The following is a 23,235-nucleotide window of genomic DNA, read 5'->3' on the forward strand; positions in this document are numbered from 1 at the left end:
TGCTTAAATCTTGACACTTGATCTGTAAGCTGAGTGGCATGAAAATTTGGTATAGGATCTGGCTGTATCAACTTTCAAGCATTAACATCTTTATTACTTTCTTATTACTATATACAAGCATTTGTAACTTAAACTTCAATTATTGTTCAAATACATACTCTAATAAAATACAATCAAGATTTAATTACAATTACATTTGTATCCAAGCTTATTGGTCTTAACAAGTAATCCTGTATTCTTTTTCATTCAGTTCTGAATTGTCTTTCTCATCCCTGTAAAGATCATATTTTAACAAATTCAAGGGTTTCCTTGCCATCATGAGCTTTCTTGTAGAAGTACAAAGTATAATCAGAATACAACACCTTCCAGTACTTGGGTTTCTCATCACTCTGTACCAAAACTTCCCTTAGAGGTCCGATGACCTCGCTAGGCTTTGGGTTCACAAACAGGGGAATTGAAACCCTATCTTTACTTCCATTTGCTATTACACGGTGTTCTATGCTCTTGTACTTGCCATTGCTCATGATTTGCAGCGCATCACCAATGTTGATCACTAGTGCCCCAGAGATAGGTGGCACATGGACCCAGCTTTCTTCATCAGGTGCTCGAACGTAGAGTCCACCAATATCGTCCTGCAGGAGGATGGTAAAGGTGGACACATCTGAGTGTCGCCCCACTCCTACTGTAAGTTCAGGTTTTAGACACTTTGGGTAGAAGTTGAGATTAATCCTTTTGGAACCTGAAAGAAGTGACCATTTTTTCTCATTGATCTCATGGATGTTGAGTCCTTTCATCAAGACTTGTAAAAGGAACTTAATTACAACTTGGCACTTGTTCATGTAGTCCAGAAGTTGGTCCCTAAACATTAAAGGTAATAAAGATAATTATATTGCTGAATTTAGAGTTCTCATGAGTCATGACAAAACATTAATTATATTAGTGATTGCATAGTGCAGCTTATTAATAGTCAGTTACCTGCAAATAGCAGGCCAAATAGCAAGAGCCTCATCATCAGAGACATAAAAGAGGCTAAGGTAATCCTTCCATTCTAAGGCGTTCTCAGCCTCGGGTATAAAGCTAGTGCCTAACCTTACATGATTGCTGGGAGAGTTCTCCTTTAAAAATTTCCTCTTGTCCTCTGGCGCCAAGGCAAAGAATGCTAGAGTTGCTCGTTTCACATTCTCAAGATACTTCAAGTGGTATCCCATGGTTGATGATTTGAAAGAATCCCCACTTCTGAGCAGCATCACATACTGATTTTACAACTGTTGGGTCATCCCACTTGGACACGTCGATTATGGGGATCGATGCCTCTTCCATGATCTTCATAATACACGGCCTCTCTGATTGAGATTGTATGTACTGCTTTGGCAAGTCCTTCAACTCCATCTCAGATAAACCTTTCACTCCATGCCCTGATTTGACAAGAAAAGTTATCAGATCCCCTATTTCTTGTTCTTCTTCCTTTAACCTTAGTTGTTGATCCATTTCTCTTAAGCTTGGTGCAATTGCGAAATTGCTGGTTGGTTATCAGGCTAATCCTTTATTAGAGTTCAATAATATGGTAGTTAAATTTGCTTCGAGTTCTTTACCTTGTTGAAATAATCTTCCTCCAATAAAGTCAGCAAACATTTAAGGGCTTGGTGAATATTTGATTATACATTAACATTAGCATAGACTGTTTGGAATTCCTTAGGAAAATTAGCAATAGATTAGCAACAGCGGCAGGTCATGCAATTCTTTCCACCTTTCAATTTTTTTTTTTTTTTTTTGAAAGTTCCACCTTTCAATTTCAGTCTAAGCCTTATATATTTGTTATTCAATAATCATTTTTTTTTTTTTGAAAGGAATAATCACTTATTTATTTAGTTCTCCTTTATTATAGTATGTTATTATCCCCTTTTAATTAATAGTATGAATAATAACTTAACATTCTAACAATCAAAATACTTATAACTCATTTTATTAAGGACAATACTAATTTTTAATTGAAAAAACAGATTCTATCTCTAACAAGTAACAATGAAAATATGTTTTTGACTTGGATAGTTAGAATGAAGCACTTAGTAACTACTAACTTAAATATCTTATACTTCGTAATAAATAAATTAATAGCAATATTATGTTTCACATAATAGCATTAATCGTCCAACAATGATTTTTTTTTTTTTTTTTAACGAGCAGTAATGAAAAATATTGTTATTGCTTGTTAATATTCATTTTTAATATTCTTTTTTCTATTGCACCATAAGGGTTGGGCATAAATTTTAATATGGGGTCATAAATGTTAATTTACTTATAAAAATGTTGATTGAGTTTTTTTTTTTGGAAAATGTTATACATAACCCTTAGGGCTACATATAAGCATTAAATTTACACTTGAAAATCGTAAAAAGTTAAGAAATCATCAAAATATAAACACTAAAAACACTGATTTACGAGTGTTTTTTTCATAAATTCCTAATTTTATACAATATCCAAGAGTATATTTAATGGTTATACATAGCCCTTAGGGCTACATAGTTACGATGACGGGGCTTCCTTCAATTAATGCCATAGTCATTGAAGGTTGTACCAATAAAAACAAGCGGAAATATATTTTTACGCGACATTGGTTTTCTCTTCACCGGTTGTATGCATTCTCTTCAAGTCAGAAAAACCCTCCATTACCGGACATAGGGTAAGTAATTCTTTCTCATCTTCTAATTGAATTTGGGTTTTCCAGAAACTGCTAAAAACCTCTTAGTTTGTTGAAATCAATCTTTATTCTCCAATAGTTATATCAGCTATTGTGTGGGTTTCTCAATTCTTGTTGTTATAGCTAGCAATGGCGCCGCTTCTCTTCGAGGATATCTTCAATATTATCAGAATTGATCCTGATGGCAAGAAGTTCGACAAAGGTACCTCCTTTTTATGTTTTTCAACCCTAATTTTTTATTTTTACTCAATAAATTGATTTTTTTTTTTTTTTATTAACCTTAGATTAACTAAAATCAATTACCCATAAAGCATATGCCTACTTACCCAGTATCCTATTTCATATGTTGTTTTTAATTGAGTGTGAACCTAATTTTGCTTGCTTGTAGTGGCTTTTTGTTGCGTGTAGTTTCTCCAATTGAAGAACGTCCCTAGTCTCCTATTTCATATGAAGTTTTTAAGTGGTATTCAATTAAGTGTGAACCCAGCAAAAATTAAATTTTCTTGCTTTTGTTGCGTGTAGTTTCTCGAATTGAAGCACAGAGTGACAAGTTTGATGCATTCATATTGCTCGATATTAACATAGACGTGTATCGTATCAACAAAGATAAGAGGTATACCATTGGATTAGCAACCACTCTTGATCTTGATGGGGTTGCTGACTCTGGCTTTTACAACCAGGTAACGTCTTATTATTACTTTGTTCTTCCTGCGTTGGTCAACCTCACCTTGTTCTTTCTAATATTTTTTTATTGCCACTGATATGTTGCTTCATTGCTTTTGTAATGACTTCAACTAGTGTGTAATTGTTGAAGATAAGACTTTTAGTTGGAGGAAAATTTGAGTTGCTCTTATTGATGGAGTGTTGCACATTTCATGCATACGTTACTCGTTTATAGGCCTGAGTAAATCGGAGATAAGTCACAAGCATCTTTGGAATTGGCTTCAGATTTATAAACTGGAAACTGTTTTGACAAAAAGGGTGAACTTTGTTTTGTTTGTTATGTCTTTGGCAATTAGAAATAATGTCATTTACTTGATCTAATTTATGAGTCATAGTAGGATATGATTTGGTGCATATCTTGTGAGAATGTGCTTTAGTGCTTGCAGCTGATGTAGTTGATATTGTGCTGTGTGTTTTAGTGCTTGCCGCTGACAGAGCTGATTTTAGCTGATATTGCCTTTCTTTAGACAGGCTGGTAAAGCCATTTTTTGTTTTCTATGCTAAAGTAGTAATGTTTAATATCTGTGGGTATTCTCAATCTGAAGTGTCCTCCTAGTGATTAGTATTCAGGTTTTAATTTTAGGGCCTTAGGCAGCAGAGTGTTGATGGGTTTTTCAACTTTGATGATGAAGGGCTGGTAGTTATCAGTCTTATCACTTGCAGTAGTACTAGTCCTGATTCCTTGTAATTGATGCATTTATTTTGGACTATGGTTATTAGCTTGAGATTACCCTTTTATTACTAAACTATCAGTCCATTTATTGGCCATGGGCTGAAAGCCATTGATTTAGGAAATATGCTTTTGTTTTGGTATGATTGAAAAGCTCGGTTCTTCTACTAAATACTAATCTTCCATTACTATACTTGAAGATTAATTAACAGCTTGTCTTTATTTCAGACCTCAAGGGAAACACTGGCAGACAGATACGATTATGTCATGCATGGGAGAACTTATCGCATAACTGATATTGATTATGAAGGACAAGAGAAGGGGTTGGTTTTCAGATGATCTATCTTTATTTTCTTATTCTCTGTAAACTTCTTTTCTCTTTAATTGTATGTAGCTTAACATTGTGGTATGTGTATTTACTTTGCAGAGAGATATTTGTTTCATTTGGTGGACTCTTAATGATGATGAGGGTAGACAAGAGTGTCAGCAAAAATTTTCAGCTGGACCAGAGGTTGTTCTTGTTGATGAAGAGAACTGAGTAAGCTTTCCAACTATGGGAGCAGATATCTGACTTGTCAAGCTGTAAAACTGTTTTCAGACAATGTATTGAGAAGTGGATATGTGGTATGACATAGGTATTGTCTTTCAAATATCCGAGCCTGATTTTTAAATCTTGTTAAGAAGAGTCGTGGTATTTGAATGGATTCATTGACTATTTAGATGTCTCTATTTTGATGCTAAATGAAATGGTATGAATGTAGGCATGTAGCTTTATGAACCAAGGTTGTGTAGTTAAGGTTGCAGGTTTGTATTTTGCTACTAATGCAACCTCCACCGGTTGGTCTAACAAGGTCTTATACGAAATATATTACAAGACTACAAGTAGCATGGCTTCTTAAATGCCTTTTTAAACTCCCTGAGATAGGGAAACCTGTATGCTTCGTGTAGCTTTTTATTCTGAAAGAAGCCTATTTAATTTTGGACAAAATAGCCCCTCTAAGATGTTTGGTTCTTCTTAAATCATGATTGTCTTGATGCAAATAAAAGAACAAATCTTTACCAATAAAATAACCCACAAGCCTACGTATTGTATCATTGTATGCAACAAATTACAGTGGGGTACATCCATGACTCAAATAGTGTTCTATCTGTTCTCCCAAACGACTGAATAAGGTATTAAGGTGTTAACTTTCATCTGATAAGCCAACCACAGCCTGCTTAGGAACAAGATGATGTTCTTCCTCACTGCTTTGATCAGTATTAAATGTACACCAGCCTCTTGTTTTACAGAGTTTCATAAGAAAATACCACAATATCCCAAGAAGAGTCAACAAGGCACTCACAATGAACACAGTTCTGTTCGCGACTACCATAACATAGATAAGAAAGACAGATGGTATGAAGCACATGATCACCAACCCCAGCATCTCCAATGGAACTCGATATGGCCTCTTTATTGCTGGCATTTTTCTCCTCAACCAGAGAAATGAGGCGAATTCTAGCAACATCCCCAAGCTATAGAGAAAGTTGACAGATGAAATTATATCGGTAAAGTCGAGGTATGAGATAGCAATTGCTATGACCATGGAGACTAGAATCCCAACCCAAGGGGTGCTGAACCGTTTGGATCGAACCCCAAAAGACTTTGGAACAATCCCAAGATCTGCCATCCCGAGAAACTGGTAAGCGCAGCTGCTCAATTGCGCTTCAAACAGACCTATGACTGATAAAACAGCACCAAGTTCCATCCAAACCTTGAGCCATTTCCCAGCAATGATTTCAGCAGCGTCAGCGAAATACCCATCAACCCATTTCTCTTGATCAAGAGGAATTGATCCAGTGACAGCCAAAAGAGGCACCAAGTAACCCAAACAAGTGAGAATCCCAGCAGAAAACAAAGCTTTTGGAAAAGTCTTTTGAGGATTATCCACTTCCCCAGCTAAAGTACTTGCATTGTCCCAAAAATTCAAGTTCCAAAACAGTGTATTAAAGAACAAACTCCAATCCTTTTTCACACCCTTTTCGCCTAAACTCATCCATCTTGCAGGATCAATATTGGGGATCGAAATCAAAGACATGACAATAAATGGCAACAATGAAATCACCCCTAAAGTTACTGCAGTATACCCAACAACAGTCAACCCAGTATAATTCAGAAATGACAGCACAGAAGTTGACATGAAAATAGCCAAATAATGAGGAAAGCCAGAAGATAGAGCAGGAATTACCAGTTTCAGATAGTCAATGCAAAGAACAGGATAAGAAGCTAGATTAATGACACCACTAAGGAATTTCCAGAAGCCCATTTGAGAGCCCCAAAAGGGCCCAAAAGCCTTATGAGCCCAGATCACAAATCCACCGTTGCCGGGGAAGGTGGTGGCGAGCTCCGCCGTGACCAGAGCTTCTGGAATACTCCATATAAATGGGAAGATTAAGAATCCCAAGATGGCTAACAGCGGGCCGGCTGATCTTACTGAGGGTTCCTCGCCGTAGGGCCCGCCGGCGACTTCAAAGTAGATGAGGAAGATTAAAGGGAGGAGGGCCAGCTTTTTGGGTGACTTGGGTTCGAGTTGATTGCCATGATTGGTTTGGTGTTCCTCATCTTCTTCAATGATTGAGAATGATGGAGTGGAATTTGAACCTGAAGATGAATTAAGGGAGGAAAGAGAAACTCCCATTATTCTGGAATTAGGCTTCGTTAGACTTGTCTTCTGCATATGGGAATGGGTGGTTCTTCTTTTGGGGGGAAGTTTTGTGGGGTCATGGTCATTCTTGGGGATTTCAATTCCAAAAGATCCAATCTTTATGATTTCTGAATGTGAAAAATGTGATTGCAGAACACTGCAGGCTGCAGGTGTAGATTCTAAAATCTAAATTGTGTAAATTTGCAAATGTGGCAAGTGTTAGTAGGCGCCTAAACTTAACTATAGTCCAAAACTCGAAAATAGCCATATGTAATTGAAACAAATTCAAACTCGGGTCTTGTAGTCCTTAAACAATTCTATACCAACTTATATGACCTATATGGATACCTTACGCATTCTTTAAATTTTAAAAAAATAAAAAATAAAAAAAAAAAACAAAATTGGCCCGAAATCGTGGATAGTCTTCAATTTGTATTTTTTTTCACATGAAAAAATGTTGAGATGCTTTCCAAGGACCCCAATACACCTTAAGACTCCATTTGGGTTGGTGAAATTATTCACTTTGCCTTTAAACTATCAATTTCTCCGTTTACAACTTGCGTCGATTTCATTAACTCAAAGCCACCACTATGACAGCATATAATGATCAAATATGTTCCAAACAACATTATATGACCTCGAGGTATATCTCTAATATCTCTAGATTTTTTTTTACACCGGATCCCGTAAATTCCGATATTGGTCTAAAAGCGCGAATTATAACCTTCAATTTTTGACATTTTTTTCCTGAAAAAAATTGCCGAATTGCTCCCACAAACCCTAATACACTTCAGGAGTCCATTTTGGTGGGTGGAACAATCTAGCTTGTCTAGAAAACTATCAATTTACTTGTTTACAACTTATGCTGATTTCATTAACTCAAGGCACCATGGACATTTATGACAACTTATAATTATATGTGGTTCCAAACAAAATTATATAACTCCAGGATATATCCCCTGCCCTGGTATCTCAAGATTTTTCGACGCTAGGCCTCGAAACCTCTGAAATTGGTCCAAAAACGTGGATTATAACCTTTAATTCTTGACAATTTTGAACTTTTTTGACAGGAATAAAATTGTTTGGATCATTCCCATAGACCCTAATACACTCAGGGAGTTCATAAGGGTAGGTGGAACTGTCCACTTTATCTTTAAACTGTCAATTTACCAGTTTACAACTTAACTGATTTCATTAACTCAAGGCCACCACGGACATTTCTGACACACATAATGATCATATATGTTCCAAAACGACATTATATGACCCTGAGGTGTATCCCCTATTATCTAGAGATTTTTCAACATCAGATCTTGAAACCTCCAAAAAGGTCCAAAAGCATGATTATAGCCTATAATTTTGGACTTTTTTTTTACCCAGAAAACAAAAAAATTACTAGAATGCTTCCTATAGACCCCCATACACTTTGAGAGCTCATTTGGATGGGTGAAACCATCCACTTTGCCTTTAAACTGTCAAATTTATTTGTTTACAACTTACGTCGATTCATTAACTCAAGGTCACCAAGAACATTTATGACAACGTATAATAAGCATATATAGTTCCAACTAACATTATATGACCTTGGGGTGTATCCCCTACTACCTCGAGATTTTTCGATAACGGGTCTCAAAACCTCCGAAATTAGTCCAAAATTGTGGATAATAGCCTTCAATTTTGGACAATTTTAGACTTTTTTAACCTGAGAAAAAAATTGTCAAGATGCTTCTCATAGACCCCCAATACGCTCCAGGAGTCCATTTGATTGGGTGGAACCATCCACTTTGCCTTTAAACTGTCAAATTTACCCGTTTACAACATATGTCGATTCATCAACTTAACGCCACCAAGGACATTTGACAACATATAATGTGCATGAATGGTTCCAAATGACATTATATGACCCTGGGGGTGTATCCCTTACTATCTCGAGATTTTTCGATACTAGGTCTCGAAACCTCTGAAATTAGTCCAAAAGTATGGATAATAGCCTTTAATTTTGGACAATTTTGGACTTTTATTTACTCAAGAAAAAATTGTGAGGATGCTTCTCATAGACCCCAATACACTCCAGTAGTCTATTTAGGTGGGTGGAACCTTCCACTTTGCCTTTAAATTGTCAAATTTACCTATTTATAACTTACGTCGATTCATAAACTTAAGACCACCAAGGACATTTATGACAACATATAATGAGCATATATGGTTTCAAATGACATTATATGACCCTAGGGTGTATCCCCTACTAGCTCGAGATTTTTCTATATCGGGTCTTGAAACTTCCAAAATTAGTTCAAAAGTGTGGATAAATAGCCTTCAATTTTAAACAATTTTAGACTTTTTTGTACCCGGGAAAAAAATTGGAAGGATGATACTCATAGACTCCCAATACACTCCAGGAGTCCATTTGGGTGGGTGGAACCATCCACTTTGCCTTTAAACTTTCAAATTTACCTATTTACAACTTACGTCGATTTATCAACTCAAGGCCACCAAGGACGTTTATGACAACATATAATGAGCATATAGGGTTCCAATTGACATTATATAATCCTAGGGTGTATCTCGTAGTATATCGAGATTTTTCGATACTGGGTCTCAAAACCTCCAAAATTGGTCCAAAAGCGTGGATAATAACCTTCAATTTTGAACTTTTTTTTACCCGAGAAAAAAATTGTTAGGATGCTTCCCATAGACCCCAAATACACTTCAGGAGTCCATTTGGGTGGGTGAAACCATCCACTTTACTTTTAAACTGTCAATTAACCCGTTTACAAGTTACAACGATTTCATTAACTTAAGGCCACCTCGGACATTTATGGTAACCTATATTGATTATATATGGTTTCAAACGACATTATATGACCCTAAGGTGTATCCCTCTTAATTTTTTTAACACCGGATCTCAAATCTTCATAAATTGGTCCAAAAGTGTGGATAATAGCCTTCAATTTAAAGGAAAACCCATTAAAAAAAAAATTTAAGAATGGAGACTAGAAAAATCTAAAAGGAACTAGAAAACCCTCTTGAGGAGAAACCATAGTGGGGAACAAGTTAATTCATTCCATTTTTTTAGTTGCTAATTCAGTAATTCCTTAAAAAAAAAAAAAAAAAGTAAAAAAAATATTTTTTTAAAAAAAGGTGGCATTCTTTTTTTGCTAACAATTAGTCATATGTAGCAATGTAGCATCAGGAGGAAAGTAGAGTGTAGTTTTGAACTTTATTTGAGGAAGGTTCAAACATCATTATATTGATCATTCATTGTCATATTCTACTCATACTCATTTTCAAAAACGTTGGTTGAAAGCAATAATGTTGAGGCAAAATCTTTGACTGAAAAAAAAAAAAAAAAAAAAAAAAGTTACAACTTACACTATAGCACAATGCCTATATTTACCAAAGGGCTAAAAAGATGAAATGTTCCACTAATCAATCTGCATATCATGAATGTATAGCAAGCCATTTACTAGTACATAGCTACAGATGCTGATGCTGATACTGATGCTGATGCTGCAATCAGTCCCCAGCTTGAATGCTGCCGAAAACACACCATTTCTTCGCCTTGCACAGCTTCATGAAAAAGAACCAAACAATCCCACCAGCAGTCATCAAGCCACTTACTAGAAACACTGTCTTGGTTGCAATAACCATTATAAACACCAAAAACACTGATGGCACCAAGCACATTAACACCAAACCTGGCAGTCCCATTGGAACTCGGTATGGCCTCTTCAATTGCGGCCTCTTTCTCCTCAGCCATAAAAATGAGGCGAACTCCAGCAGCATACCTAAACTGTAAAGGAAATTAGCTGACGAAATTAAGTCTGTAAACTTCATAAATGACACTCCTAGAGTGATCACAGTTGATGCTAATATTCCCACCCATGGGGTGTTAAACCACTTTGATCTTGCAGCACAAAACCTCGGCAAAAACCCAATATCTGCCATCCCCATAACTTGAAAAGAACAACTACTCAACTGAGCTTCAAACAGTCCTACTGCAGACAAAACAGCCCCGACCTCAATCCAGATCTTCAACCATTTCCCAACAATCATTTGTGCAGCATCTGCCATAAACCCGGTCTCCCACAAATTCTGATCCACAGAAACTGCACCAGTTACAGCAAACAACGGAACCAAGTAAGCCAAACAGGTAAAGATCACGGCTATAAAAAGCGCCTTGGGAAATGTCTTCTGAGGCCTGTCAACCTCACCAGCAAGAGTACTAACATTATCCCAAAAATTCAAGTTCCAGAATAGAGTGTTACCAAATAAATTCCAGTCTCTTTTAACCCCTTTTTGGCCTAAACTAAGCCACCTATGAGGATGAATCTGAGGTATAGCAACCAAAGACATGATTATAAATGGCAAAAGCGATACGACTCCAAGAGCAACAGCAGCATAACCCACAATTGTAAGTCCAGTATAATTCAAAAATGACAGCATTATTGTTGAAACAGTTATTGCCAAGTACCTTGGTAATCCTGAACTAAACACAGGAAACAGTTTCTCCATGTAGTCAATGCAAAGTACAGGAAATGATGCAACATTAATCACCCCACTCAGGAACTTCCAAGTACCCATAATGGATCCCCAGAACGGGCCAAAGGCCCGCTCAGCCCATATAACAAACCCGCCATCACCAGGGTAGGCGGTCGAAAGCTCGGCCGTGATCAAAGCCTCAGGAACACTCCAAATGAATGGAAAGATCAGAAAGCCTAACAGAGCAAACAGAGGACCAGCTGCTTTGACTGCAGGCTCCTCGCCGTAAGGCCCGCCCGCAACCTCAAAGTATATCAGGAAAACAAGAGGGATGAGGGTCAGCTTCTTGTGGTTACTGCCACCGGTGGCCGTAACCGGAAGCTCTTGGCCTGAGATAGCATGATCTGTATTATTGGTTATCGGTTCATCATTTTGGACCATGGTATGTATATTTATTTTTGGGGTGCAAAATAATGGAAGGGTAGATCAAATAACGTTTTTTCTGTAATCTGTATATATATGTATATATGGTAATGTTGAGCAGAAAGGGTGAAATAAATCAGGGATTTCAACTTTAATGTAACAGAATCCTACTTTTTCTGCTACCTTTCTCTAACAATTATTTAATCAAATTCATGTGCAAAACATGACTATATTTATGTAAACTTTATAATAAGAGTATAAGACCAAAATGCATTGGAGTAAGCGAAGAAATTATGGAACTTTGCTTTAGGGGGAAAGTAAATGAAGAAATTGCCACTTGCAAGTTGGTCAGAAACAAATGTAGTTCACACAAAGCTGTTAAAAGATGAGTAGAATAATGGAGATTCTGAATCGATGATAATATTAAAGAATTGTAAAGATCGGAGAATACTCCGTATCAAATTATTTATACATTTAATTTTATGGTATAAAAAATTACTTTATAATTGTTGGGAGATCCGCAATATCTTCTTAACACCATAATGCAGATTGCTTTCCAATAATTTTAAAGCAAAGATTATAATTGGCATAATTATATTGATTTTATGAACTTAGCTTTAGTTGTTTCAAAAAAAAAAAAACTTAGCTTTAGTAGCACATCGTGGACTTAGTTGTTGGACAAGTGATTGACCCATATTTTTGGTGGTGGGATTTATTAAAAGGAAATCATCAACCTGTGGTTCGCAAATTAGGCGAGAGTGAAAAAATTTTAACGAGTTATATATATGTTCATTTAATTTACTTAATTTTCACTTGGTTAATTTAATTTTCGAGGCACCAAACTCGGTATTTCTTTTAAGAATCAACCTTATTTGAAAAGATTTATCCTTAATTAGATTTTCTAAATTAATTTTCAATATTTAATTCATCTTTTTTTTTCCTAAAATTACTAAATTAGTGAAAATAAAATAAACAAAGCATAGTGTTTTTTAGTTTAAGACATATGTTGGATTTTGGGCCAAAATATTCCAAGCTCATAGTCTTGCACACAAATTTGTCAAAGTAGGATGTTCATAGTTATGTCCTTATCAAGTCATATCAATTGCAATTAATTTAGTGCAATATCGTGTCACTTTGAAAATGTCGAATTATTTTCGTGTTGGGTTGGTTTTTAACGCCCTAACTCAATCCTCACAAGGGAAATATCAAATATGGAATTCCATTCCATCTAGAGATAATTTCTGGACCAGGTTTGCCACTTTTGTAAGTTGGTCAGCATATCAGTATCATCCAGTATGCACTAATATCTACAGCAATTAAGTAAATATGTCTGTATTATTTCAGATTAAAAGAAAGAAAGAAATTTTTTTGTGAACCCAGAAACCCCACAAGTCGCATCATTCCCCGCCAGTTTTGTTCAGCTCAATCAGGTAATCATTCATTCATTCCAATTCGATTATCAAAGTGAAATCTTTCGTTAATCTCTGTAAATTGATGCCCAGATTTTTTTTTTTTTTTTTTTTAATGTTTGATTATATATAATTTGATCATATTTATATGCTTGTTTGACAGCAGGAAACTGATAATGGAGCTGTTTTTATCAATACCCACAATTACACATTCTGATGCACTCAATTTTAAGTTCCCAGTAATCCCTTTTCACCTTACAAGAAAAAATCTTCACATTCGCCCGCCTCGCTTTCTTGTATCATCAAAGAAATCATCTTTCCAAGGTAAACTTATATTTTCCAGTTTTTCTCCATTTGATCACTGTATAATCAGAACTAATTCATACTGTAGTAATTAAACTTTGAACTGTTTAATTTTGCCCTATGTCCAGTAACATATGAGTAAGAATATGTAAATTTACCATCTTATTGTATAAAAATGCATTTGTAATTAACTTCATCAATTGATATACTGTAAACCTAGTTTTTGAAAGTGCTTTAGTTACTGCTGCAGAGATTGTATTGATTTACAATTTAGGGGTTCCATGAGAACTTATTTCTATACCGAGGTCTTCAAAAATCTTTACTTAGTATTCCATCCGTCCCACTAAAATTGCCGTATTTGACCTCTTTTTTTCCCCGAGAGCTGAGTGAAACTTGGCAATGATTGTGGCATGGAGGGAGTAAGTTAGAAGGAGTATTGTTAGTATGACTACAAGGCCTTCAGAAAGCTATAGTTGATCAATTTTCGCGTTCTGTGTCTACTTATTTTAATTACTGCTACACTGCATTGTGTTATTGTTTCTTGCTGATTTTCAAAAGGCTGTATTATCTAGAATAAGTTTTTGCCTAGACTTTCAGGAATATGCAAAGCCTAGACAACTTTCGCCCACCAAAGAGCTGAAATTTGATGGGGATGAACCACCGGAAACAATCCTTTCAGCTCTTCAGTTAGATGGGTCGAATTCTTTGTACAAGGTCCAGCTGTGTACTAGTTCTATGTATGGATCTGAACTAAGTGATCAGAATGCTGGAATTCTTGTCTGTATAATTGACGAGCATGGTAATTCAATATTGGAGAGGATTCCTTCCATCATCAGTCGAGATCATATGCTGCAATCAGAAGATGCTGTCACTTTTGAGGTTATTCACTTTAAAAGAGGTGCAACTGATGAATATATATTTTTGGGACCGAAACTGGGAAGAATTCAGGCTATGTGGATAAGTCTTGAATCAGGTTGGTTGGCATTTTCTACACCTTGATTCGGTTGCTTGAGGACTTCACTACTACTAGACTGCTAGTAGTTAACTGTAACTGTGGGCTATAGAACGTATTTTATGAATTGATAATTTAATCTTTATTTTCCTTTCATCTAAAGAAAGATGATATAAAATCTTTCCAAATTGCTTAAGCCCATGTTTTCCTTATTTTGACTTAATTTCCAACAAAGCATAATGCTTTTTTATCGCATGTTTATATATACACGTTTTAAACTGTTAACATTATTTTATAGTTTGTTTGATAAAAGAAAGTGCAATATATAGAATAGTGTTGAATGTACAACATCAAATTCTCTAAGATATATCATATGCACTTTGTAGCATTCATCTTCATCTTTCACTTATTTAAATTTAACTTCCTTTCTTCTGTTTCAAGGGCAGGCAGTTGGAGATTGGGTGGTGCAAGCTTGACAATTATCAGTGTTTATAACTATCAAAGGGAAGAATCTTATGCAAATGGGGGTAGTTATTGCAGTATAACTTGCAATTTTGAAGTTGAAGATGTTTTGCTTGGGGAAGGGGGTGACTTGGCAATGGTAGAACTTCGCCCTTGTCTGGTTACAGAGCATTTTGGGGCTGATTCTGTCTCGATTATAGATAGAAATTCTTCACAAGCTGTGTCACTGGCAGAAAAGGGAATAACAAATGAGGATAGCATGAGAGAATATGAAAATCTAAAATATTCTTTGTTACTATATGATGCTATGCTCATTTTTGCTGGCACCTCCATTACCTCCATCTCTGGAGGTAAGAATACAGGCTTAGCATTTTTTACTGGAGGCATTGGTGGCTTCCTGTACCTGCTATTCTTGCAGAGGTCTGTGGACACATTACCAGCTCCTGAATCAATGGACAAGGGAAATAACTTCAACAGGCTGTTTGGAGGATTGAAAGGTCCAATATTAGTATTTGTAACTGCTTTTGCCATTGCGATTTTAGCAACGAAGCACGAAAAACCAGACTTCATAGCAGCACTGACTCCAAGAGATATTTTGGCTGGAATGGTTGGTTTTCTTGCTTGTAAGGTTTCAGTAGTATTGGCAGCTTTCAAACCTGTGTCGATAATGGGTGTGGAAGATAATGATTGATGCCTTTTTTTGGTTTCTATAAATTGGGCTTGTTAAAGAGACTAGGGCTCTGATTTTTCTACTTCTTATGTACAGAAAACTCTGTTAATAAAAACAATTTTACAGTATATTAAAAGTCTCTGTTCATTATGTTCAGTTATTGGCCATGGAAAAGCACATACCAAGTATTTGTTGACTTTCCATCTATACCAGTTCAGCAGACTATAGGTATTGCCTTGGTTGGTGCCTTCAAGCATTCTGGCACCGCCCCTGTACCAGCCTCTTGTGCCTTGCATTATGCTGGAGGGAGGCTAGTGAGATCCTTCCCTCATAACTCCTCTATTTTCGATATTGATCCTCAGAAAGGTCTCATACAATTATCAATCTTAGAATTTGACTCAGCAAGGGCTTTTTCAGGTGCCCGGTTTTCTTAGGGTTGTGCCGTAGTGGTGCTACTCATGTGACTCCCCAAAGTTGAGCGGTAAGTACATTGACTTTCAAGTCTAGTGTGGCTTTGGTTTCCAAATTGCGCAGACCTTGCTAAATTACATGTCCAACAAGTTTTTTGAGAAGCAACCTAAGGAAGCAGGAACACTCTGAAAAGGATCCCAATTCGATCCTTCTGAGAGGAAGCCTACATCAGGTGCCAAAACATGTGGGCTGAATATGCCAAGATCTTCTATTTAGGTATTTCAAGCTAATCCTTTATCATGTACTTCCATTCATTTTTGGTGTGCGACTTAGGAATATAGATTCATCATGGTCTTCTTTGGACTCATTGATGTTGCAGGAACTTTACTAATGACAGAAGAAAGAGAAAGAGCCATATGGGGATCTCTACTGAATTAGTCTCTATTTTCTCATTTGAAGAATGCTACAGAATCTGTAAAACCTCTATACTAAACTAAAATGGCAGTCTGGAGCCATAGGATGGATGAACTTGTGGATGGTCCTTACTTCATATTCCTACCTTACAAGTTCAAAAGTGTAGGAAGCAAGGAAGACAGGCTTGACGACATCCTTAATGAATGCCTATATGACATGTTTAATAGTTAATACAACCTTGGTAGAAACTATTCAGAGATTTCCCCTTAAAATAGCATAAACTTATAGTACCAGCTGCTAGGAACTAATCAAAGATCCCTTCTTTTGTCATAGTTAGGGCTTAGGTTTTGAGAGATGTGATCAGAGGGATGGCATTTTTCCATTGGATAAATGGAAAGATTGGTACAAAATTTTGTAGAACCTCTGCTATTACTGTTACTAAGTGGCCGGAACAGTTGGGCTGTCGAGCCTGCCAGTCCTAGGATTTTTACCCAATTATTCTGCTTGCACTCAAAGCATCTATTATACTGTACTTTGCTTGGGGATCGGGAATCAGCTCGCAAACAAGAAAAGTAAGTCATACTGCCATACTTGATTAAAATCCTGAAATAATCAGGAGCATGAATAACAGATTGCACTTTCTTTAAATTCAGGGGGAGAGTTTATCTTCTACAAGACAATCTCAGAGAATTCAAATTGAAGGATGAGAATCTTTACTTGAAACATGACAGAGTAATGGAAGAGTTTCCTTTTTCTATCGAAGAAGCAAATAACGAGGGCAGGCACCATTTTGACGCGAGAAGCCTAAGGAGTTTGTCATATTGACAATTCTAGTTCATGGCTGGTATGTCCTCACGACCTCACTCATGGATTATTTGGTTCTTTAATGAATACTTCATTCTTGATGTCATCATCATGCGTGCTTTGTAGAATGAGTAGAAGTTCTCAACTTTTAATTGCACTTGTTGTCACCTTTGATTATACATCAAAGAATTTTGGACGAGTTTGAGAGACATGATTATGACAATTTGATAAACATGACAAAGCATATTTGCCACTAGCTTATTGACTGGTGCCAATCTGGGCAGGCTTCTATAAGGAATTACTAGGTATTGACAGACTGTCATATACTCATATATACAAGTATCTGCGACAAAATCCTTGGTCATTCTATTATTTTTTGCAGGATTAAACTCTGATGCAAGTACTGTTGAGTTATAATAGAACTTTTATGGTGACTTTCGTCAGTCCTATCTTGTATCCCAATTGTTCAGCAGTCATAGATAAGAATTGGGATACTACTGTACTACATAGTATAAAACTCGAAGTTGGATGGAAACTTTTGGAAGGCTATTTTAAGATTCTCTAGAAAAAATGTGAAGGAGGTGAGGCTCTTTCTTATAAATATTCATTAGACAATTAATGATGATGGTAAGACAGCCATTTCAGCTTTTAAAACATCAACCTGCTCCATTAATACGAATATAATAGTATAATACCTCCCCAATTATATTTCCCTCATAAAAAAAAAAATCTCCCTAATTATATACAATGTAATTGGCAACCCATTCAGGTATTCATTAATACACAGTTTTCAAAAGTTCAGTAATAGCATCACGTGTTTCAAATTGCAACCAGACTATTTGATCTGTGCGACTGTACCTCTAATGCAATTCCAAAAGCATAAGGCTCCTCCTAAGTTTTACTTCCTTTTGAGTTTATAATCCAATATAAATCAAGCACTTCAATTCAACTCCGCAACTGATAGATCAAAAAATTATGTACAGTTACCCATTAGCAGTGCAGTTTCTGCACCTAAAGCCTACAGGTGCTGCACCAGAAATAAACCAGACTTCGTTGGTGCGAAAATTTAAGGTCAATAAAACTCCAAAAGCTGACCTACTCAGAAGGAAACCAACAGGCTCTCCTATTCTAACAAAAAAGGACATTGATCCTCTTACTTAATTACAAGAAGTTATTGATAAGCAGTCCAAGGGTATAATTCCCAGAAAACAGAACCATTTTGATCCTATCCTTCTTAAAGAAGCGTACAAAGGCTGTCAAAAAATATGTGCCCAGCATGCTACGAGCTATTATTTGGGTACTTCCATCACCTTTTAACCTCTCTTGTTTTATTGTACTTTTTAGGATTTTTGAGTGCTTGATTGTATACCTCTTGCAAGTTTCTGATTTACCATTTCTTATTTATTCTGATTAATATGTTACAGGAAGTTTGTTGCTGACTGAAGAAAGAAAGAAAGCAATTTGGGCTTTGTATGGTATGTTCTCCCTAGATCTGATTCAGTAATAATTTTCAACTATGTAATAAGTCAATTTTGATAGAATAAATTTTAACATGAATGATGTCAAAATGTTAACAGCTATAATCTACCTAGAGCTGTAGTCAGATTTTCAGATGCAACAAATCTGCCCCTTCCCCTCTCCCTCCCGGGGGGGGAATGCTTATGGGATAAAGGCTTTGATTGATTGATTGCTTAGGTCTCAAGTACTTTAAAAGAGGACTCGGGGAGGGTTCACTACCCAAACTAGACCAAGTTTTGGGTGAGACCATCTCATAGTAATAATATGTTAGACAACAATATATTGTTGCAAAACTATAGACAAGATTTTGCTGCTGCCTGTCACATTGTTTTTCCTGGCTGACAGCTTGGGGGCACAGGACAGATGAACTAGTGGATGGTGAAAATGCCCATCTCACCGGTTCAGCTGTGCTGGATAGCTGGGAAAGTAGGGTTGAAGATATCTTTGATGGACGCCCGCATGACATACTGGACACCGCCTTGGCTGACACTGTCCAGCAATTTTCACTCGACATCAAGGTTTCTCCTACTTTGTTATCTCCTTAAATTTCTACTTGTTTGATCTCTTGTTAGTTTTGCGAACATTAATTTGTGTTCATGATTAGCTGTTCAAAGATTTGTTAAAAGGAATGAGAATGGACACATGGAAAACTCGTTACGAGAACTATGAAGAGCTTGAACTTTACTGCTACTATGTGGCAGGAACAGTTGGCTTAATGACTGTTCCAATAATAGGAATCTCACCAGAGTATGTGAGTTCTGCACAAAGTATTTACAAAGCTGCAATGTCCATGGGAATCGGAGACCAGCTGACTAACATCCTAAGAGATGTAGTAGAAGAGTAAGATCTCATTTGATTACTGCCTATTACAGAATATTGGACTTGTTCAAGTAGTTGGGTTCATCCAATTCAAAGTAAGAATGTAGTGCCTATTTTTCCGATGCAGTTCTTTATTAGGGAGAGTGTACCTTCCACAAGATGAGCTCAGAGTTTGGGTTGACAGACGAGGACATTTTCTCAAAGAATGTTACTGAGGAATGGCGAGAATTCACAAAGAAGCAGATAGTGAGGGCTAGATACTATTATGATCAAGCAGAGCAAGGTATTTGTCGGCTAGACAGCGCTAGTAGGTGGCCGGTATGCAACATACTTCGAATATAATTTTCTGAATATTTGAAACTTGACTTTTCCTGAATCTGATTAACCTAGGTGTGGGCATCAATGATGCTGTACCGGGCTAACTTGGACAAGATGGAGTCTAACAATTATGACAATTTGACAAAGCGAGCAAGAGTTGGGAGAGCTGAGAAGCTTCTTACCCTGCCATTAGCTTACGCTAAGGCCATCGGGTGGTGAAATTCTGAGACAAAAATCAGTCACTCGTTAATTTTGAAACCTGCCTGCAGGAACGATTTAGTTAGTTGAATAATGTACTGTACTTGTATTTTCTGGCAACTATACTAATAATGTTTACAAATGTAAGGCAAACTCCTTTAAGATTGTAATTAATGCGTATTATGATTCATATTATGACGGGAAGTTGTCAGGTATACTATTTTCTGACAGATTCTGTCACAGATAATTATAGGCTCTATTTGTGTTTGTTTTGACGTAAATGATTTGCACATTTTCTTCTAGTACTATCTCTGTTACATGTTACTTGCAAGAACATTTTATGTATCACAAATAATACCTCTTTAATCATTTGACCAATTATAAAAATGCATGAAATATATTAAAACACTGCAAACATATAATAAAAAATATTTATATATGTAATAGTTATATAGTGCAACTTGATATTTTAGGAAGTTTACTTTAGAATTATATAAAATAAAAGTTATAATCTAGATGCAAAACAATAATTTATTTTTAGAAAGTAATTTTGGCGGGAATTTTTTTTATAATATATTGTCAAGTGTCTTCTTAGATTCGCTTTTAGTAGTATGTAATTGATAATATGATACGGAGGTACTCCAGTATTTGGTTTGTAAAAGGGTAGAAAACAAGTTTGACAAAGGTAAAAAACATAGCTCTCAGATAGGAAAATATTTTCCTTCTAAATGTATCAAATTTTTCCTCTGTAATTTTGCTTTTACAAAACAGAATTTCCTTGAAAATTAGAAAATAATTTTGTATTAAAAAAGAAAAATTGTTTTTCATCAAACCAAAAAATAGCAGAAATAAGGTGGGACGGAAATCTGAAATTCTGAATTGACTTTTAAATCAGAGGGGCAGATTTGACATTTTTCCGTCACTTTTGCAAAAAACTCCGTTTGTTCATAAGATAATCCAAGAAGACTTAAAATAGTTTGGTCATATTTTTGGGTAAAACAACCAGATATATCAAAAACAAGGAACTACTGACGTACTTAAACTCCCAGTCGTGAAAAAAACGTTGAAAATGACTTATATTCTAGTGGTTGTCCATTCTAGGCCAAACTTTCACGAAAATATAGTTGGATTACATTATTTATGACAGCCAGTCAAGTTTTAAAACTCATGAACCTCCTACTTTTATGAGAAACAAAGTCCGACTTTGAGACGACTACTTCTGCTTCAACTAATCAACAACAAAACCAAACCCAAATAATATCATGAACAACTTTTCATTAGAGCTGCACTTGCTGCACACAAAGCCTACGGCTGTTGCTGCTGCACCCAAATACGGCCGTGCCTCATTAGTACGAAAATCCAAGGCTGCAAAAGCTGTACTCGATAGCAAGCCAAAAAGCTCCCTTGTTCTACCCTACAAGGGTGTTGATCCTCTTGTTGAGTCAAAAATCCTACAAATCATTGAGAGGCAGTTTAAGGGTTTTGTTTCCAGGAAAGAAACCTGGTTTGATCCTATCGTTCTTAGAGAGGCCTATGAAACTTGCAGACAAATCTGTGCTGAACGTTCGACCACCTACTATCTAGGTACTTACATACACCTCTTATACTATTTTACATCTTAAGAACCTTAGTGTTAATTATTTTAATTTTTGAGCCTGATAAAAATGGTATAGGAAGTCTTCTGATGACTGAAGAAAGAAAGAAAGCTGTATGGGCTGTATACGGTACGTTTGTTTCCCTGCTTACCCTGTTGCAGGTGCTAATCAAACAAAATAAATGATCAAGATGCCTAACATGGGTCAAATGATACAATTGCAGCTTGGGGCCAGAGGACGGATGAGCTAGTGGATAAGAACCTTGCAAGCGCGGCTGTATTGGATAGCTGGGAAAAGAGGCTTGATGACATCTTCAATGGATGTCCTCATGACATAGCAGACACTGCCTTGGCTGATACTTTCCAGCGAATTCCTCTTGACATTGAGGTTTAAGCTACACGCATTTGTTTCTAATTTAATTCTTTATCTCATGTAATTCCATTTTGAGAATAGTTTACCATTCTTGCTGATCAGCCTTTCAAAGATCTGATGCAAGGGATGAGAATGGACTCATGGAAAACTCGCTACGAGAACTATGAAGAGCTTGTACTATACTGCTATTATGTGGCTATAACAGGTTGCTTAATGACTCTCCCTATAGCAGGAATGTCACCAGAATCTGAGACTTGTACTGAAAGCATTTTTCAAGCAGTGGTTTCCTTGGGAATCGCAAACCAGCTAACTAACATCCTTAGAGATGTAGCAGAAGAGTAACTTCTCTACTAATACATACAAGTATTAAATATTTTTGACCTGTCCTTGTTCAAATAAGAGTATGATGTGCATCTCTTTTATTCAGTGCTGAAAGGGGAAGAGTATACCTTCCACAAGACGAGCTCAGAGAGTTTGGGTTGACAGACGAGGACATATTCTCGAAGAATGTAACAGAGGAATGGCGAGAATTCATAAAGCAGCAGATAGCGAGAGCAAGATACTACTACGAACAGGGAGAGCATATTGCTTCTCAGCTAGACATCTCTAGTAGGTGGCCGGTATGCAACATTGTACTTTCTACTACATTGCACATTCCATTTAAATTATTACATTCGATTTTCAACATCAACACAAATCTATCAATGCATATTCCAAGAAAACAAATGACGTTCGTTCTCAAAAGGCAAAAATAGCATTTAATATCCAACATATAAGGATGTAATCAGATTATAGCAACTATAGCATATCTCCTGGTGACTGGACAAAACTGACTTGTAATATATGATTAGGTGTGGGCGTCAATGATGTTGTACCGGAAGATTTTGGATAAGATAGAGGCAAACAATTACGACAACTTGACAAAGCGCGCAAAAGTAGGAAGCACAGAGAAGATGCTTACGCTGCCACTAGCTTATGCCAAAGCCATGGATTGGTATTCCGACACAAAATCAGTCCCTCGTTGACATTTACCAAACCAGCACAACAGTCATGACTCGTATTCATTATCCATTTGTAGTCTTAAATAATATCCTGGGTTAAATGATTTGTGACTCTGGTGCGTTGCGAATTTTGCAATGGCCAAACTAACCAAAAGACTGTGCCATGTGCAAGTATTTAAGACGGGCAAGACCTACCTAAACTGTCAATACCTTCTTGTTTGTACAAGTAAAATTTTTTCAAATAGTATCTCAAATTTCTTTAATTAGAGTTCCTAAACAAGTCAGGCATAATTAAGAAACACTTGCTAC

At 36.4% G+C, this 23,235-nt stretch overlaps 3 protein-coding genes and 4 pseudogenes across 8 annotated transcripts; 4 read left to right on the forward strand and 3 right to left on the reverse strand.

Annotated features, from left to right (window-relative positions):
• Positions 1 to 281: 281 nt before the first annotated feature.
• Positions 282 to 1,488, reverse strand: LOC145577025 (feruloyl CoA ortho-hydroxylase F6H1-3 pseudogene; annotated as a pseudogene).
• A 1,115-nt stretch (positions 1,489 to 2,603) lies between these two features.
• LOC145574129 (DNA-directed RNA polymerases II, IV and V subunit 8B-like) lies at positions 2,604 to 4,763 on the forward strand. Its single transcript, XM_081631869.1, has 5 exons — positions 2,604 to 2,680; positions 2,822 to 2,900; positions 3,221 to 3,378; positions 4,320 to 4,414; positions 4,519 to 4,763. The coding sequence occupies exons 2-5, from the start codon at positions 2,828 to 2,830 to the stop codon at positions 4,631 to 4,633; spliced, it is 441 nt and encodes a 146-aa protein (XP_081487995.1). The 5' UTR covers positions 2,604 to 2,680; positions 2,822 to 2,827; the 3' UTR covers positions 4,634 to 4,763.
• A 332-nt stretch (positions 4,764 to 5,095) lies between these two features.
• Positions 5,096 to 6,957, reverse strand: LOC145574109 (putative polyamine transporter At3g13620 pseudogene; annotated as a pseudogene).
• A 3,101-nt stretch (positions 6,958 to 10,058) lies between these two features.
• LOC145574112 (putative polyamine transporter At3g13620 pseudogene) lies at positions 10,059 to 11,723 on the reverse strand (annotated as a pseudogene).
• A 1,141-nt stretch (positions 11,724 to 12,864) lies between these two features.
• On the forward strand, positions 12,865 to 15,604 carry LOC145574116 (uncharacterized). Of its 5 annotated transcripts, XM_081631852.1 has the most exons (5): positions 12,890 to 12,930; positions 13,025 to 13,110; positions 13,256 to 13,413; positions 13,982 to 14,365; positions 14,791 to 15,604. In XM_081631852.1, the coding sequence occupies exons 3-5, from the start codon at positions 13,266 to 13,268 to the stop codon at positions 15,495 to 15,497; spliced, it is 1,239 nt and encodes a 412-aa protein (XP_081487978.1). In that variant the 5' UTR covers positions 12,890 to 12,930; positions 13,025 to 13,110; positions 13,256 to 13,265; the 3' UTR covers positions 15,498 to 15,604. The 5 variants fall into 5 exon arrangements, with proteins under 5 accessions (XP_081487980.1, XP_081487977.1, XP_081487978.1 ...); XM_081631854.1 differs by having other exon boundaries at positions 12,865 to 13,110; positions 13,253 to 13,413; XM_081631851.1 differs by having other exon boundaries at positions 12,866 to 13,110.
• A 2,476-nt stretch (positions 15,605 to 18,080) lies between these two features.
• Positions 18,081 to 20,217, forward strand: LOC145577027 (phytoene synthase 2, chloroplastic-like; annotated as a pseudogene). The gene is made up of 7 exons (XR_014098594.1): positions 18,081 to 18,129; positions 18,274 to 18,402; positions 18,530 to 18,580; positions 18,969 to 19,141; positions 19,228 to 19,463; positions 19,570 to 19,760; positions 19,833 to 20,217. The product of XR_014098594.1 is annotated as a phytoene synthase 2, chloroplastic-like (transcript).
• An 895-nt stretch (positions 20,218 to 21,112) lies between these two features.
• Positions 21,113 to 23,173, forward strand: LOC145574118 (phytoene synthase 2, chloroplastic-like). The gene is made up of 6 exons (XM_081631857.1): positions 21,113 to 21,542; positions 21,632 to 21,682; positions 21,777 to 21,940; positions 22,028 to 22,263; positions 22,353 to 22,545; positions 22,777 to 23,173. Exons 1-6 carry the CDS (start codon positions 21,221 to 21,223, stop codon positions 22,948 to 22,950), a joined length of 1,140 nt encoding a protein of 379 aa, XP_081487983.1. The 5' UTR covers positions 21,113 to 21,220; the 3' UTR covers positions 22,951 to 23,173.
• The last annotated feature ends 62 nt before the right edge of the window (positions 23,174 to 23,235 follow it).

The sequence above is a fragment of the Chenopodium album genome, chromosome 13 (assembly GCF_948465745.1).
Source record: "Chenopodium album chromosome 13, dcCheAlbu1.1, whole genome shotgun sequence".
NCBI classification, from domain to species: domain Eukaryota; kingdom Viridiplantae; phylum Streptophyta; class Magnoliopsida; order Caryophyllales; family Amaranthaceae; genus Chenopodium; species Chenopodium album.

Bases quoted from the DNA above. Each gene is read 5' to 3' on its own strand.
- LOC145574129 (XM_081631869.1), top strand. From the start codon at position 2,828: ATGGCGCCGCTTCTCTTCGAGGATATCTTCAATATTATCAGAATTGAT. The intron at 3,379-4,319 runs GTAACGTCTTAT...TCTTTATTTCAG, and splicing joins ACTCTGGCTTTTACAACCAG to ACCTCAAGGGAAACACTGGC. The intron at 4,415-4,518 runs GTTGGTTTTCAG...TTTACTTTGCAG, and splicing joins TATGAAGGACAAGAGAAGGG to AGAGATATTTGTTTCATTTG.
- LOC145574116 (XM_081631854.1), top strand. From the start codon at position 13,266: ATGGAGCTGTTTTTATCAATACCCACAATTACACATTCTGATGCACTC. The intron at 13,414-13,981 runs GTAAACTTATAT...GTTTTTGCCTAG, and splicing joins AAAGAAATCATCTTTCCAAG to ACTTTCAGGAATATGCAAAG. The intron at 14,366-14,790 runs GTTGGTTGGCAT...TTTCAAGGGCAG, and splicing joins GTGGATAAGTCTTGAATCAG to GCAGTTGGAGATTGGGTGGT.
- LOC145574118 (XM_081631857.1), top strand. From the start codon at position 21,221: ATGAACAACTTTTCATTAGAGCTGCACTTGCTGCACACAAAGCCTACG. The intron at 21,543-21,631 runs GTACTTACATAC...AAAATGGTATAG, and splicing joins TTCGACCACCTACTATCTAG to GAAGTCTTCTGATGACTGAA. The intron at 22,546-22,776 runs GTATGCAACATT...ATATATGATTAG, and splicing joins ACATCTCTAGTAGGTGGCCG to GTGTGGGCGTCAATGATGTT.